The 16,087-nt window shown below is 49.6% G+C and overlaps 1 protein-coding gene across 1 annotated transcript in view; it reads left to right on the top strand.

Annotated features, from left to right (window-relative positions):
- CACNA1C (calcium voltage-gated channel subunit alpha1 C) overlaps window positions 1–16,087 on the top strand; it is a 669,515-nt gene that overhangs the window by 558,979 nt on the left and 94,449 nt on the right. Inside the window, exons 21-29 of the mRNA XM_054168007.1 lie at window positions 2,573–2,632; window positions 2,768–2,827; window positions 7,126–7,232; window positions 9,453–9,540; window positions 10,585–10,692; window positions 11,687–11,739; window positions 11,841–11,987; window positions 12,843–13,044; window positions 13,512–13,670. Of these exons, the coding sequence (XP_054023982.1) occupies window positions 2,573–2,632; window positions 2,768–2,827; window positions 7,126–7,232; window positions 9,453–9,540; window positions 10,585–10,692; window positions 11,687–11,739; window positions 11,841–11,987; window positions 12,843–13,044; window positions 13,512–13,670 (984 nt within the window). The remainder of the gene's footprint in view (window positions 1–2,572; window positions 2,633–2,767; window positions 2,828–7,125; window positions 7,233–9,452; window positions 9,541–10,584; window positions 10,693–11,686; window positions 11,740–11,840; window positions 11,988–12,842; window positions 13,045–13,511; window positions 13,671–16,087) is intronic.

The raw sequence follows: 16,087 nt of genomic DNA, 5'->3' as shown, positions 1-16,087 counted from the left end.
GGGGCCAGGTTCACCAATGTGCTTGTAGCTCCTTTGCTGTGCCCTGCTGATGTAAAGCAGCTGCAGGTATAGCTTAATCATTGCTTTTAATCAACTTTATGGCTGCTTTATGTCGGTGGAGTCATGCAAAGCAGGCTGAGAGTATCCATGTGTCTGGTCCGTTGATGAGGAAATTATCACAGTATCACAGTCTCACAGTATAACCAAGGTTGGAAGAGACCCCAAGGATCATCAAGTCCAACCTGTCCCAACAGACCTCACGACTAGACCATGGCACCAAGTGCCACATCCAATCCCCTCTTGAACACCTCCAGGGATGGGGACTCCACCACCTCCCTGGGCAGCACATCCCAATGACGAACGACTCGCTCGGTGAAGAACTTTCTCCTCACCTCGAGTCTAAACCTCCCCTGGCACAGCTTGAGACTGTGTCCCCTTGTTCTGGTGCTGGTTGCCTGGGAGAAGAGACCAACCCCTTCCTGTCTACAACCACCTTTCAGGTAGTTGTAGAGGGCAATGAGGTCACCCCTGAGCTTCCTCTTCTCCAGGCTAAGCAACCCCAGCTCCCTCAGCCTCTCCTCACAGGGCTGTGCTCAAGGCCTCTCCCCAGCCTTGTTGCCCTTCTCTGGACACCTTCAAGTGTCTCGATGTCCTTCTTAAACTGAGGGGCCCAGAACTGGACACAGGACTCAAGGTGTGGCCTAACCAATGCAGAGTACAGGGGCACAATGATCTCCCTGCTCCTGCTGGCCACACTGTTCCTAATGCAGGCCAGGATGCCATTGGCCTTCTTGGCCACCTGGGCACACTGCTGGCTCATGTTTAGGCAGGTGTCAATCAGCACCCTCAGGTCCCTCTCTGGCAGCTCTCAGCCACTCTGACCCCAGCCTGTAGCTCTGCATGGGGTTGCCATGGCCAAAGTGCAGCACCTGGCACTTGGACTTGTTAAATGCCATGCCATTGGACTCTGCCCATCAATGTCAGGACCCACAAGGCAGCATGGCAAGGGGACTTCTCCAGTCACAATGTGTGTAAAACAAGACAGGATGCAACTGAGCTCTGCCTGTCCTTGACATGACCCTTTTTGTTACTTCTCAATGTTGCCAAAACCTGATAGAGCCCAAGGCAGCTTAGGAGAAGTGAGAACAAACCCGGGGTCACAAATGGAGCGGTGTCCTGAAGAACTGAGAGTTAGACACTAGCGCTAAGCAATACACCTCCCCACCTGGCATTCACAGTCTGTTAATTAGTCCAGATCTGGATCATCCTTAAACAGTGCAATCTGAAATAGCCCTGAAGTTTCCAAGAGCTACCCCACTGCCCACAGCAGCCCAGCCTGGAAGAATCTAGCCACCTAGAATGTGAGTTAGAGCACCAGCACTGGGGTAAAATAAGCACCTGTGGGGCAGGAGGAGGCCATTTGCTGCTCTGTGTTTGTTAGTGTGTGAGCAGTGAAGACCTAAATTTCACCCAGGATTGGTTTTCTGCAGCTTTCTGATATTTGCCTCCTGGGTTAGAACTTGCTTATTGTAAAACAAGAGGAAGCCCAGGGCATGACTCTTCTGAGCCTCACCATTTGTAGTGCAGCCTTGCAATCCATTGAAAACAAAGAGAGTTCAGTTCTGGTCCCACTTGTCAATGAGAAAGTCTCCATTTGCTTTTGTTGGGATGTCAGGGGACTGGCACTGAAAGATGTTTCTGTCCTTGATGCTGTTCCTTTGAAAATCACTTTACACTTCCAGACTTGCTGCTGCCTTCTGTAACACTCGAGGGCCACTTTTTGTGGTGTGCTGTGCCTGTCAGCCATATTCCCACCGGCAGGTCCAAGCTCATGGGAATGAGGTATTCCATGGGAATGAGGTATTCCATGGGAATGAGGTATTCCATGGGAATGAGGTATTCTATGAGAATGAGGTATACCATGGGGATGAGGTATTCTATGGGATGAGTATTCCAGCTTGCCTCTCCTCCAGATGCCTATAGAAAGATGCAAAGTCTAAGAGGCACCTCTAGTACGCTACCAAATTCTGGTTGCAGTACAGGAGTTGGGATACCGTTCCATTGGCAGAGGCTTCGGTTTTCATCCTAATCCAGGGCAAATCAGGACAGAGGGGAGGGGGGAAAAAGGAGCTAGAGCCTGTATTTTCAGTTTGCAAGAGGCACAGAACGAGCCTGAATGGGAGTGGACACGAAGGAGTCTCACTGGGAGAGCAGGCATCCTTGTGTGCTCAGTTGGGAAGTGTGGCTGGGAGAAGCCTTGAGTTGCCTGTTCTTTCTCAGCTATTTGAAAAGAAAGAAAGGAAATCCTACTGCAACACCCAGAAAGTTGTTTCTAGAGACCTCATGGGATTGTAACTCGGGAAAAGATTTTGTGTCACATGCTGCTGGTCCTCTGCACCAGGACCTTCACTGCCTCCAACAGGACGCCGGTTACAAACCCATCCCCTCGCCAGCCCTGCTTGTGCCCCTGCCCCCCCCCGGCCTGTGTATTTGATTGTGAACTGTGATTCCCCACTGACGTGACCAGCCACTGACTGACCCTCCCCACTCCTATTCCCTTTTGTTTTTACAGATTCTCTTTTATTTTGATATCTTTTTTACTGTCATTTTCACCATTGAAATTGCTCTGAAGGTAAAGTGCCCCTCTTCTCTGCCCTGCCTCGTTCACAGAGCTGAGCAGCTGGCTGCCCCTCTCTGTCGCTAACACACACGCCTCTGTCTCTGGGTCATGCTCACTACCACTAACCCGGTTGTGCTTATTTTTCAGATCCTAGGCAATGCAGACTATGTCTTCACTAGTATCTTTACATTAGAAATTATTCTTAAGGTAACCAATCTGAGCAATGCACTCATTTGTTTGCTTTCTTCCTCTCTCCGTTTCTTTCTCTGACCTTTCTGCCTTCCTGGCTTTCTTCATTCCAAATGCTGAATTCCTTTTGAATTCTAAAGTCATTCCTTCCTTCCCCCCCTTCCTTCCTCCCTGTCTCTTCCTTCCTCCCTCCCTCCTTCCTCCCTCCCTTCTTTGTCCCTTCCTCCCCCCCTTTCTCCATCCTTCCTTTCTCCCACTCTCCTTCATCCCTCCTTCCTTCCTCTCTCCCTTCTTTCTTTCCCCTGCCTTCCTCTCTCTCTTCCTCTCTCCTTCTCTCCCTTCCTCCCTTTTTTCCTTCCTTCTTCCCTCCCTTTTTTCTGCTCTCCCTTTCTTCTTCTCTCTCCCCCTCCCTCCCTACTTCTTCCCTTCCTGCCTTCCTTCCTCACTTCTTCTCTTTCTCCCTCCCTTCCTTCCTTCCTTCCTTCCTTCCTTCCTTCCTTCCTTCCTTCCTCCCTCCCTCCCTCCCTCCCTTCTTTCCTTCTTTCCTTCCTTCCTTCCTTCCTTCCTTCTTCCCTTCCTTATTTTCTTTCCTTCCTTCCTTTTTTCTTTCCTTCCTTCCTTCTTAATTCCTCCCTTCCTCTTCCTCCCTCCCTCCCTCCCTTCCTTCAATCTGTCTTTCTTCCCCTCTCTTTCTTTTCTAACCCTGTTATCCCTGCACAAAGGGTTGTTTTGCTTTTGATATGAATGTTTTAGTAGTTGCTTTAAAAGTCTGCTGTGAAATTCTGCTATGCCAACTTGTACTCCAGGGCTTCTATCGAGCCACCAGTGCTGTCTAGGGGAACTGCACTGAAAGGATGCCCCTGTTGGAAAAAAAACAAAAGTAAGAGAGGACCAAAAAAAAAGAGAAAGGCTATCACCCCATACATTTCTCTCTCCACCCTGGCCAATATTTCCACACCAGGATTTGCTTGCTGTGCAAGGCAGCCTTGCCTTGCCTTGCCTTGCATACACTTCCACCTACACAGGCTGCAGCCCAAAGAGAAGGTCTGCGTTCTGCACAAGCCCTGGGGCTGGGCCAGAGAGGCAGCCAGTGACTTCTGTAAGCTGCCAGGGTGCACAGGCAAGTAGCAGACAGGCAGCACAGAGCAGAAGCTTCCTTTGGGGGTGAGGAGAGGTCACCAAGAGTCCAAATCGCCGAAGCACCGAGGACTGGAGCTGCAAATGGAAATTGCTGCTTTGCCTGTTTGAAAACTGCCTTCCCATTCACCAGGAGCATGCTCTGCCTCCAGGGAAATGTTCAGAAGGAAATAAAAATAGGCTGCCTCCTTCTTCAGTCTAATTTGCCCAAATTGGTAGGCTAATAATTTAAATAACAGTAATTGAGCAAAGTTCTGGCTTTCTAAATGCTAGGTTCACTTGGCAGCTTGGGTTATTTTGCTCAGCAAGCTAGTCCTAAGTGCTGGCAGGCAATGCCTTAAAGTTGCTCCAATCTTGCAGCTCAAGACCCTAATAGCAGTATACATCCTGAAGGCTGGCAAGCAAGGTGGCCCCTGCATAGCTTTGTAGCAGAATGCTCATTTTTGGTTAAGGCTTAAAACCACCAAAGCCATAATGCTCTCCCAAGAGATGTGTGCATCTCCTGACACAGTGTGTCTGAGCATCCACATACCAAGGGGCTGAGCCAAAGGCCTGTCAAAATAGGAAAACATTGCAACAGCAACACTGAAAGCTTAAACCATGGTTCCAGATACCTGTTTGAACTTAAAACTACCCATTCTGCTCCCACTGGAGCAAAGGTAACACTCCTAATAGCTTCAGGTGAAGCAGAATCTAACCCAGCCCATTTCATCAGGGCTGAGCCTTCCTGATGTCCTCCTGCTAGCTTCAGTGCATTTATTCCAGTGCCTCTGGTTATTCTCTGGGTTCAACTCAAGTAGAAGTGCAAGGGCTAAAAACATTTAACCCTAAAAACATTCTCCTCAGAGACCTTATTGTGGCCTTCTAGTATCTGAAGGGGGCTACAAGAAAGCTGGGGAGGGACTTTTTAGGATATCAGGTAGTGATAGGACTGAGGGGAATGGATCCAAGCTAGAGGAGGGGAGATTTAGATTAGATGTTAGGAAGAAGTTCTTCCCCATGAGGGTGTTGAGAGCCTGGCACAGGTTGCCCAGGGAGGTGGTGGAAGCCTCATGCCTGGAGGTTTTGAAGGCCAGGCTGGATGTGGCTGTGGGCAACCTGCTGTAGTGTGAGGTGTCCCTGGCCATGGCAGGGGGGTTGGAACTGGCTGATCCTTGAGGTCCCTTCCAACCCTGACCATTCTGTGATTCTATAATTCTATGATTTAATAAATTCTTCAGTTCTTGCCCTGTCAGTTCCTGCCTCACAAATTTGGCTTCTCAGAGTGTTTCCCTGCTGCCTTGCACTAAGCACACTGTGCATAACAACAAAGTTAGTGTAAATGGTAAGAAGGGAAATGATAAATGGCCTTAGGATGTTGGAGGCTGTAAAGGAGCAAGCTCCATCTGCCCTCACGTTGCTCATGACACCTGCAAGCCTCACACTGCCAGGGTGGAGCCCGGTGGATGTTGGCAACGTGAGCACCAGGTTTTATTGAGTGGCATCCTAAAAGATTGTTCAGTGCCCCATATGGAGGTGGACAGGGATGATACACTCTTTACTGGTCTCTTCTGAGGTAACAAAATCTCTCCACAGGCTTGGGGGAACCACAATTTGTGTAGGACTTAAACTCAGCAGAGCCTCCCCTCCTGATTTCAATGGTGTCTCCTTTCTTTCAAGATTGCCATACAAAACCCAACCAGTAAAGGGCATCTTTACCACTTTTGTTATGGCAAGAACCCCTCCCCACTCCCCCAGGTGAATGTGTCTATAAGTATAAATTCTAAGCCAAGACCAGAGTTTATACTTCCTCCCCTTCTAAGTTCTGTCTGACTGATTGGTAGGCAGTTCCCTGGTGTCATGGATGTTTGGTGACAAAAGTAATCTGATCTACCATGTGCCCTCCTTCCCTTCTCTAAGCAGAGCTCTCACAGGTAGGCATGGCTGGATACCACTAGCAGGTATGCTGTCCTGGGAGTTCCAGTTTCAATTTCTAGTTCATACTTCACAGCTGGGAGTCTGGCCAGAGCTCGGCACTGAGGAACACTCTCATTGTGCCTGCTTCAAGTTGCTTTATACATCTAACTTAGGTGAGATTCAGAGGACTACATTCAGAAGCCTGTGTTCCTAACCCAGGTAATGGAGGGACATTTAGCAGTTGTGGGGATGGGCTTTCCTCAGAGCAGCTTGGTCACTGGGTCTGAGATAGATAGGTGGTACAAATCACCTCACTCCAACCGTACCAGGCTCATTTTGTCACGTTCTGTAGCTGAGCTGAGTCTAACCTTCAGACTCTCAGCACAGAAGCGTTTAGATCTGACATTGTGGCTGAGATCCATTTCTGGTTACACTGTCACTTAATCCAGTCCTGGCTCTGTGACAGCCTACTCAAAGCCAGCAGGTATCCAATAACCCTTCACACCTAGATGGGACAGAGTCCCTTATGAAACATGCACACTTTCTCCCATCCTCTGCTAGGTGATGCTCATAATGATTAGCTCCACAAAGAGCCCCCTCCAGCTTGAGGATCTTCCCTTGGGCTTTGTTAGGAATGCAAAGGGGGAAAATGCAACTGCTTGCAGAATAAAAACAGAGGAAGCTGGGTAGGAAAAGGGACCCAGGACTGAGCTGAACAGAAGAAGCAAACTGAAGAGAGCAGGCATTCCTTTTGCTGCTTCAGTTCAGCTCCAAGGCATCAAATCCTTGAGGGATTCTGGTTTTGATTCAGGGAGGGAAGAGAGCTCACCCATCCACTGCAGCTGGTCTAAACACTGAAAAGCACTACCAAAACAAAAAGCCCTTTTTGATTCCATTTGGCTAAAGAGGCCTTTATATAACCAGGCATCATACTCACAAGTGTCCTCTGCCATTGAAGGAAAAGGGAATGATTTCCAAGAGGAGTTTTTGCAGAGTCCTCCTCTGCTGCTTTGCTGATTCTCAACGTTCTGTTCTCTATGCACTCCAAGTGTGCACTTCCCTCACTGACCCTCCCCAGTTAGGTCTGTCATAGTTACCTGTCTTCTGCGCTCTCTTTTCTTTCAATGGGGACTCAGCTTCTCCTTGGGGGGTCTGGGGTGAGTTGTCTGCTGTGTTAGAAGCGCTGCCCTTCCCTGCTGCTGCACTCTGAGCACGACCAGGGGGGTTTGGCTCCTGAGCAGATGCTAATGGCAGAGTGTGTGTGTGTCTGTGCCCTGCTGCAGATGACGGCGTACGGAGCTTTCCTCCACAAGGGCTCCTTCTGCAGAAACTATTTCAACATCCTGGACCTGCTGGTGGTCAGCGTTTCCCTCATCTCCTTTGGCATCCAGTGAGTGAGAGCTGTTTGCTTCTGGCTGTTTCTTTTGGGGTTCTGGGGCCAGCTAGGGAGCTAATACCTCAGGCTCATTGTCTTACCTGGCTACAGTTTTTCTTAGGAGCCTGAAGGTATCTTTCTCAAGATCATTAAGATGCAAGATCATTAAAATTCATCTTCAAGAGGGGAGGTAATAACTAGGAAATGCTGCACTAGTGATCTGGAAGGGGACACCTTCCAGGAAGGGCAAATGAGAACAAGAAATTGGTAATTGTGAGCACTTAGCTTTATTCTAAGCTCTTTGATTCGCTGTATCCATTCAGGACAGGTCAGTGACTTACTGCCTCCTCCTAGAGCTCTCACTACCTGCTTGGGAAATGTGGTGCTAAAGCTTTCCTGCTTCCTAAGAGCTTTAGGACTTTTTAGGATGTCAGGTAGTGGTGAGGGACTATTTAGGGTGTCAGGACTAGGGGGAATGGAGCAAAACTAGAAATGGATTTAGATTAGACATTAGGAAGAAGTTGTTCCCCATGAGGGTGGTGAGAGACTGGCACAGGCTGCCCGGGGAGGTGGTGGAAGCCTCATCCCTGGAAGTCTTTGCAGCCAGGCTGGATGTGGCTGTGAGCAACCTGCTGTAGTGTGAGGTGTCCCTGCCCATGGCAGGGTGGTTGGAATTGGATGATCCTTGAGGTCCCTTCCAGCCCTGGCAATTCTGGCACTCTGTGACTGTGGGGCTTGATCAAGGGTAGGCCATTGAGCACTTTTAGAGCTGCGTGAAAATCTGCAGAGTACTATTGCCAGTGACAGCTGATCCTGCTGCTGTTGTGCCACTTTGGGTTGATTGATCTGATTGATTTGTTTAATCAGTGCATAGATTGTGTGGAACCCTGTGTGCCAGATAGGAAGTTTCCCAAGTAGTGCAACAGCTGCTAACAAATAAGCTCTCCCTTGTTACCATCAGAGGGTAGCAGCACACGTATGTTATGGTCCAGAGCTAAGCCAAGCAGAAGGATTTCTCAGGTCCATTGAGCTTTCAGTCAAGCTTTTGGTGGCACAATGCTCATTTTGACCTGCTGCTTCTTCCTTACAGACCTAACCAGGCTCTTCCTAGGTTAACAAAAACGCTGTCTCCAAAATGAGTGGAGGGCCTGGTGTCATCTACAGGCTGGAGCAGATTCTCAGGCAGGGATTTAGTCTTGGAAAATGCAGAGGGCTGTGCTGAAGCAGATAGCTGTGTTCAGCCCTCCAAGTACATGAGCTGACCTAAGCAGTGTCCTCATCCTCCATTTTCTCCGCTTCTCACCGGTTCAGTGGGAGTTTCCACTAAGTTCCTGCACACAGATTTGTGGGCTCAGAAGCCAAACACATTGCAGGCCCAAAGTTCAGGTGGACAGTATAGCTTTTAATGCTGGAGTCACCTGGAGTTTCCACTCTCCTGTCAATCTTTCGGTGGAGTGCTTCTCTCGGAGCCTTATCTGAAAATGCCTGGTGACAGCTGTGTCTTGGCACAGGTTCCATGTCACAGACAGCTACACAGGATTTGGCAGCTTGCCCTGCTTAAAAAAAACATCTAATAATTACCCTGCCCATGTTCCATTCCCTTCATTAAGTATGGCAGAGATGGTGAAATCCAGGAGCCTGTATGCTGAGCCTGCCCAGATCGGGAAGCAAGACATTGTGAAGAGAACATGAGAGAGCAGTTTCCTTACCCCTCAAGTGTTGTAGCAAAGAAGTGGCTTTCTGATGTCCTAAGCACTTTAGTCTGGAGAAGAGTAGACTGAGAGGGGATTTAATAAACAACTGAGGGCTGGGTGTCAGGAGGGAAGGGACAGGGACAGCCTCTGCTCACTTGTGCCCTAGGATAGGACAAGGGGCAAGGGATGGAAACTCCAGCACAGGAGGTTCCACCTCAACATGAGGAGGAACTTCTTGACAGTGAGGGTGGCAGAGCCCTGGAGCAGGCTGCCCAGAGAGGTTGTGGAGTCTCCTCTGGAGCCTTTCCATCCCTGTCTGGATGTGTTCCTGTGTGACCTGTGCTGCATTCTGTGGTCCTGCTCTGGCAGGGGGGTTGGACTGGAAGCTCTCCAGAGGTGCCTTCCAACCCCTAACCTCCTGTGAGCCTGTAAGCAGTCTAAGGCCGTGTGGGATTTCAAAGAATGTTAAGGTGAAATCCATATGAGCTTGCAACACACACCCTGTATTGTATCTCTTGGACTTTCCAATGCTTTCTTCCAGGTCCAGTGCCATCAATGTGGTGAAGATCCTGCGTGTCCTGCGAGTCCTTAGACCACTGAGGGCCATCAACAGAGCCAAAGGACTAAAGGTTAGATGAGTCTCATGTTTGTAACTGTATGGTATAGCTAAAAACCAGGAAAGTCCCAGCTTCAGAACTACACATTTCAATTCTTTCAGGCTACAAGGACCTGTGCAATGTTTCAAGTTTTAGTTGATTAGGTGGTGCTGGATGATAGGTTGGACACAATGATCTTGAAGGTCTCTTCCAACCTGGATTATTCTAGTCTAGTCTAGTCTAAGGATTATTTCAGCAGAAGCACAGAATGGTTGAAGTTGAAAGCGACCTCTGGATGTTGTGGCATCCTGGCCTGCATCAGGAACAGTGTGGCCAGCAGGAGCAGGGAGGTCATTCTGCCCTGTGTTCAGCACTGGTTAGGCCACACCTTGAGTCCTGTGTCCAGTTCTGGGCTCCGCGGTTTAGAAAAGATGTTGAGATGCTGGAAGGTGTCCAGAGAAGGGCAACAAAGCTGGGGAGGGGTCTGGAGCACAGCCCTGTGAGGAGAGGCTGAGGGAGCTGGGGTTGCTTAGCCTGGAGAAGAGGAGGCTCAGGGCAGACCTTCTTGCTCTCTACAACTCTCTGAGGGGAGGTTGTAGCCAGGTGTGGGTTGGTCTCTTCTCCCAGGCAAGCAGCACCAGAACAAGAGGATACAGTCTCAAGCTGTGCCAGGGGAAGTTTAGGCTGGATGGTAGGAAGAAGTTCTTCATAGAAAGAGTAATTGGCACTTGGGATGTGCTGCCCAGGGAGGTGGTGGAGTCACCATCCCTGGAGGTGTTCAAAAAAGATTGGATGAGGCACCTGGAGCCATGGTCTAGTTGTCAGGAGGTGTTGGGTGACAGGTTGGACTTGATGATCTCTGAGGTCTTTTCCAGCCTGGTTGATTCTATGATTCTCTGATTCCTCTCCCTTTTTGCCTGTTTCTAAGTGTACAGTAAGGAACAGAACAAGTTCATCTTTTCTCCCATTTCCTGAGCATTACTTCCTGGGCAACAGTTAATTAAAGTTCTTCTCCCTTAGCCAGAGCAGATGAGGAAAGTCCTGCAAGTTACTTTTGTTCCTGTCTTGCCCTTGCAGCACGTGGTCCAGTGTGTGTTTGTGGCCATCCGAACCATCGGCAACATTGTGATAGTCACCACGCTGCTGCAGTTCATGTTTGCCTGCATTGGAGTCCAGTTGTTCAAGGTAAAACCCTCAGGCCCATCCACTCAGCCACTGCACTGAGCTGTGTTACAGGGTGGAAATGAAAACTGCATGAAGAAGCCTCAGGAACCTGGGGAGGTGAAGTCTTCTGTGTCAAAGACACCACAGATGGGCACAGAGCTCCCTGGGCTCCTGCTGCCAGCCCTGCCCTTCATCTGTAACCACAAGAAATCATCAGCCATGTCAGTAAGCTGCTTCCTCCCTTAACAGCTTGTGGAGTGACTTTAGTGCCAGAGAGGGGAAGGGTGTTGTAAGCCATCCAATTTGCAAAAGCACTCAGCACCCAACCATCCTGATGGTTATCTGAGAGTCCATCTTTCCTCTGTCTGCTCCCAAGCAGCCCCCAGTGATATGGAATGGGTAGGTTCAGACTGGATGTTTGGAGGAAATGCTTCACCACAAGGGTGGTGAGAGCCTGGCACAGGTTGCCCAGGGAGGTGGTGGAAGCCTCATCCCTGGAGGTGTTTGCAGCCAGGCTGGATGTGGCTGTGAGCAACCTGCTGTAGTGTGAGGTGTCCCTGGCCATGGCAGGGGGGTTGGAACTGGCTGATCCTTGAGGTCCCTTCCAGACCTAACAATTCTATAAGGCACTGGTACCCTCAGGCTGCCTGCCCTCCATCTTGTAAAGGGAGGGCCATTCCAGAGAATCACAGAGGGCTACTCATTCACTTCTCCGTGTCTGCTTTTATTGCTTTGCCCTTCACCATCTTCCGGTGTTCTGCCGCACTCGGTGGTCACACACCTCAGGACATACACATCAAAGTACTCGTGCCAGCAGACGAGAGCCTGTGCTCTGAACTAGCCAGATGCAGGCAACTCTCAGCCCAGTGTGGTTGCACCTAGCTGCAAAGAGCACATAAACCTACTCACAGTTGCTTGCGAGTAGTATCCATGCACAGCCCCCCTGCTACGTGACCTGCTCTGACCCTCGCGGTGTCAGGAAAGGAAACTTCATTCCTCTTTCTTCTCTTTCAAGGGCAAGTTGTACAGCTGCACTGATAGCTCCAAGCAGACAGAAGCAGAATGCAGGTGGGTCTGCCCTTTGCCAGGCAGCCTGCTCCCTGGCCACCCCCTCGCAGTGTACTGGAGGTGTAGCTCTGCCCTGCTGTCTCTCTGCTCTCCACCCACAGAGGCTACTACATCACGTACAAGGACGGCGAGGTGAACCAGCCCATGATACAGCCTCGAAGCTGGGAGAACAGCAAGTTTGACTTTGACAACGTCCTGACTGCCATGATGGCCCTCTTCACTGTCTCAACCTTTGAGGGCTGGCCAGAGTGAGTCCTTCTGGGACCGGTGCAACACTAACACTGTCCTCATTCATTTCAAAAGAGACGATTCCAGTGCAAAGCCTTGGGCCCATTCTAAGTGTTTCAATGAGCCTCAAGCCTTCAGTGCAGCAATAGCAGCAGAAGTCACTGTAGCATTGTGCTCTTTTGAAGTTCCTCAGGACCTGCAGGTGTTGCTGTCCCTGTGTGTGAAACCAGTGTCTCTGGCTCTGCCAAAGTGATTGCCAGCAGTAGCAGTGCTAGCAATGTTTGATACAAGTCTCGTGGATGTAAGTGGCTGTGGGATGCCTGCCAGGCACTTAGCAGCATCGCTGGGTGTTGCAAGTTTCCTGATGGAGCCAGCAGGGCAATCTGAAACCCAGCAGTATGGGCACACAGGGGATGTCTGAGCAGGCTGTGCTGCCTGTGCCATGGGCACTGAGGACCCCCACAGCTCCAGCCTGACAGAATAACATGTGCATGCAGGGTAGAGAGAGGCTGACCCTGACCTGTTTCACTGGGTGATGCCAGCAGCAGTTAACAGGTGTTAAAAGTGCTGAGACTCCCTTCTCTCACCAAGCTCAAGCCCCAGCAACACGGACTCTCCTGGGTTCTCTTAGCTAAAGGGCATGCTTTTGAAACAAGTGTGAGTTGTTCACCTGTGAAAGCTTTTCACCCCTGAACAGATCCAAATGTGTAAAGTCAGTTCAGAACCAGGTCTTCTCTTTTGCCAGAGTTTATGCTCAGAGCAGTGCAAGTCTGTACACCTGGAAGAGAATCAGAACATTAAACTTGATAGCATCACCTAGGAGGCCTCGGGGCAGTTGCAGACTTTCTCTGCATTGAGCTCCTGTTTGCTTTCAGGTTGCTGTATAGGTCCATTGATTCCCACATGGAGGATGTAGGACCCATCTATAATCACAGGGTTGAGATCTCCATCTTCTTTATTATCTACATCATCATCATTGCTTTCTTCATGATGAACATCTTCGTTGGTTTCGTCATCGTCACATTTCAGGAACAAGGAGAGCAAGAGTACAAAAACTGTGAGCTGGACAAAAACCAGGTGAGTTACTGCTCCTTCCTGCCACTGAAGCTGAAAAATGCATTGAGGATAAACATTCCAGAGAGAAATCCACCCAGAGAGGGACACTGGAAAGATTGCCAGCAGAATAAAGCAGCAAACTGGCTTCCCTGGCACCTTCCAGGAGGCAGGTCCAAAACACCCAAACAACAAATCTTTCTGTAAGATTTGCTCAGGGGATAAGGTTTGCTTAAACATTTGTGCTGTGGCATTTGGCTCACTGGGGTTAGGTGGGCATGGCAGCATTGCCTGGCCAAAGAAATGCTTATGGAACTCTTCCAAGGGTGGGGGGTGCATGTTCAGCTGACAACCCAGCAGAAGTTCTTCCTTCCAAGCATTTTCGTTTCAGCAGAGAACTTGCAAAGCATTTTGATTGTACTTGGAGGTAGCTGACTGAGCAGTCCAGCGGTTTGGGGATGATTCTTACATCTCCACTGCCTCTTTCCCAGCGCCAGTGTGTAGAGTATGCCCTGAAAGCCCGGCCCCTGCGGAGATACATCCCTAAAAACCAGTACCAGTACAAGGTCTGGTATGTGGTCAACTCCACCTACTTTGAATACCTGATGTTCGTGCTGATCCTGCTGAACACCATCTGCCTGGCCATGCAAGTGAGTAAGCAAGCAGAGAAACCTCACAGGTGATGAAGCAGAGAATTGTTTCAGTTGGAAAAGACCTCTAAGAGCATCGAGTCCAACAGCCCACTTAACCCCACCATGGCCAGGAGTGCCATGGCTCTGAGTTCTTTTAACACCTCTAGGGATGGTGACCCCACCACCTCCCTAGGCAGCCTGTTTCAATGTCTGACCACCCTTTCAGCAAGGAAATTTTTCCTCATGTCCAATCTAAACCTCTCCTGGCACAATTTGAGGCCAGTTCCTCTTGTTCTGTTAATTGACACTAGGGAGGAGAGACCAAGACTCACCTCACAGTTGAGCTGCTGGAAGGCGTCCAGAGAAGGGCAACAAAGCTGGGGAGGGGTCTGGAGCACAGCCCTGTGAGGAGAGGCTGAGGGAGCTGGGGTTGCTTAGCCTGGAGAAGAGGAGGCTCAGGGGAGACCTTATTGCTCTGTACAACTCCCTGAAGGGAGGTTGTAGCCAGGTGGGGGTTGATCTCTTCTCCCAGGCAACCAGCACTAGAACAAGAGGACACAGTTTCAAGCTGTGCCAGGGGAGGTTTAGGCTGGAGGTGAGGAGAAAGTTCTTCACAGAGAGAGGAATTGGCCCTTGGGATGTGCTGCCCAGGGAGGTGGTGGAGTCCCCATCCCTGGAGGTGTTCAAGAGGGGATTGGATGAGGCCCTTGGAGCCATGGTTTAGTTGTCAGGAGGTGTTGGGTGCTAGGCTGGACTCAGTGATCTCAAAGTTCCTTCCCAACCTGGTTAATTCTGTATTGTGTAAAACATTTAATGCTAGGCCTTTGCCTAACTTGCTGCATTACTCATTGCCTTACTGCCTGTGCATTTATGTTCTTTACTGTGCAGAGATTTTTCCAAACACCTAATGTGAACCCACCAAAGAAACATTTGCAGCTGCACCCATGACAGACAAAAAAGACAGAGGTGGTAGATTACCTGTGCTGGTGGGAAAGCATTAAAGGGGAAGGAGTCAAAGCCTTTACTAAGTAACCAATTTTTAAGTCCTACCTTCCTTTCAGACAGGAAATGAACCTTCATAGACACAAAATGTTCTGTGCATTTCCCTAGGTCTGTGTGCTCCTGGCTTGCTCCTTCCAGCCTGTCTCTGCACAAGGCCTCCCTCACCCCCCCTTTCTTTTCCAGTCAGTCCCAAACTCCATCTACTAAGCTTATCCCTGCACTCCTGGTTTTCTTGGCCACTTGAGTCCCATCCCCTTCTCCACTCTGCCTGCCTAATAGCAAGCTTTCCTGCCACTCTTCTCCCTAAACCCATTCTTCTTCCTCACCCTCCTCTACTTTGCCCTTTACTGCAAGTCCAACTCCCTGTGCACTCCTACACCATCTTCCCTTTTGCCTTCAGCATCCCACCACTGTGTTTTCCACTGTATCAGTCTCAGTCTGCTCTACCCCCAGCCTCCCTCAAAACCAGCCTCAGGTTCCTACCACTCACTAACAGCCTATGTCTCTAGTCATGGTCAGTTTTTACCTTATCTCCTCTCACTGTCTCCATTCCAATCTCACCAGATTTATTGACCTCCCTACTTTTCATTCAGCTGGTTCAGCTCTTCCTGTCCCCATTGAGAAGGCTTCCTCTGCTGTCCAACAAAGGAGTGAAGCAGCATGAGCACAAGTGCTCTACTCTCAGCTGAAGCATCTACTGCCCTGCTGTCATGAAGCAAGAGAGAGGCTCTAGCATGGCCTCTGTGAAGCTTTGAAGCATGCTCAGTCGCTGTGACAGTAGTGCACACCCAGGGCAGGTAGAGCTAGAGGCTGTGAGACCTTTGTGAGCCCAGAGGCAGGTCAGCATCTCTGAAGATCATAGGAAGTCTGTGTACATCTAGAGAAAAGCAGCATTTTGTCAAGGCTTATGCTGTGGCCAGGCTTAGGTCAACCATCATCATGGACAAAATCCACATTCCAGTAAACTCCAAGTTCTCAAGCAGAGTCCTGCAGTTACCAGAGGGTCTTTCAAGGAAAATGTTACAGGACATTTTGAAAATGCCTCAACAATGTTTTTTTCTTTTCCCTGGCCTGTGTTTCAGCTGCAGCTGAGTTGTTTCCACTAAAACTCCCTTTAATAAAGGACACTGAGCCAATGACAAGTTATCCTAGCTGGTTTAAGCTTATCAAAGTTAAGCAACTACAAATGGCATCATAGAACATAGAATTGTCAGGGTTGGAAGGGACCTCAAGGCTCAGCCAGTCCCAACCCCCCTGCCATAGGCAGGGACACCTCACACTACAGCAGGTTGCTCACAGCCTGGCTGCAAACACCTCCAGGGATGAGGCTTCCACCACCTCCCTGGGCAACCTGTGCCAGTCTCTCACAGCCTCCAGTGTCTCACCACCCTCATGATGAAGAACTTCTTCCTAACATCTAATCTAACTCTCCC

This window comes from Dryobates pubescens, chromosome 15 (genome assembly GCF_014839835.1).
Source record: "Dryobates pubescens isolate bDryPub1 chromosome 15, bDryPub1.pri, whole genome shotgun sequence".
NCBI classification, from domain to species: domain Eukaryota; kingdom Metazoa; phylum Chordata; class Aves; order Piciformes; family Picidae; genus Dryobates; species Dryobates pubescens.
Note: the sequence above shows the minus strand (reverse complement) of the source record. Positions and strands in the feature narration are given on the sequence as shown.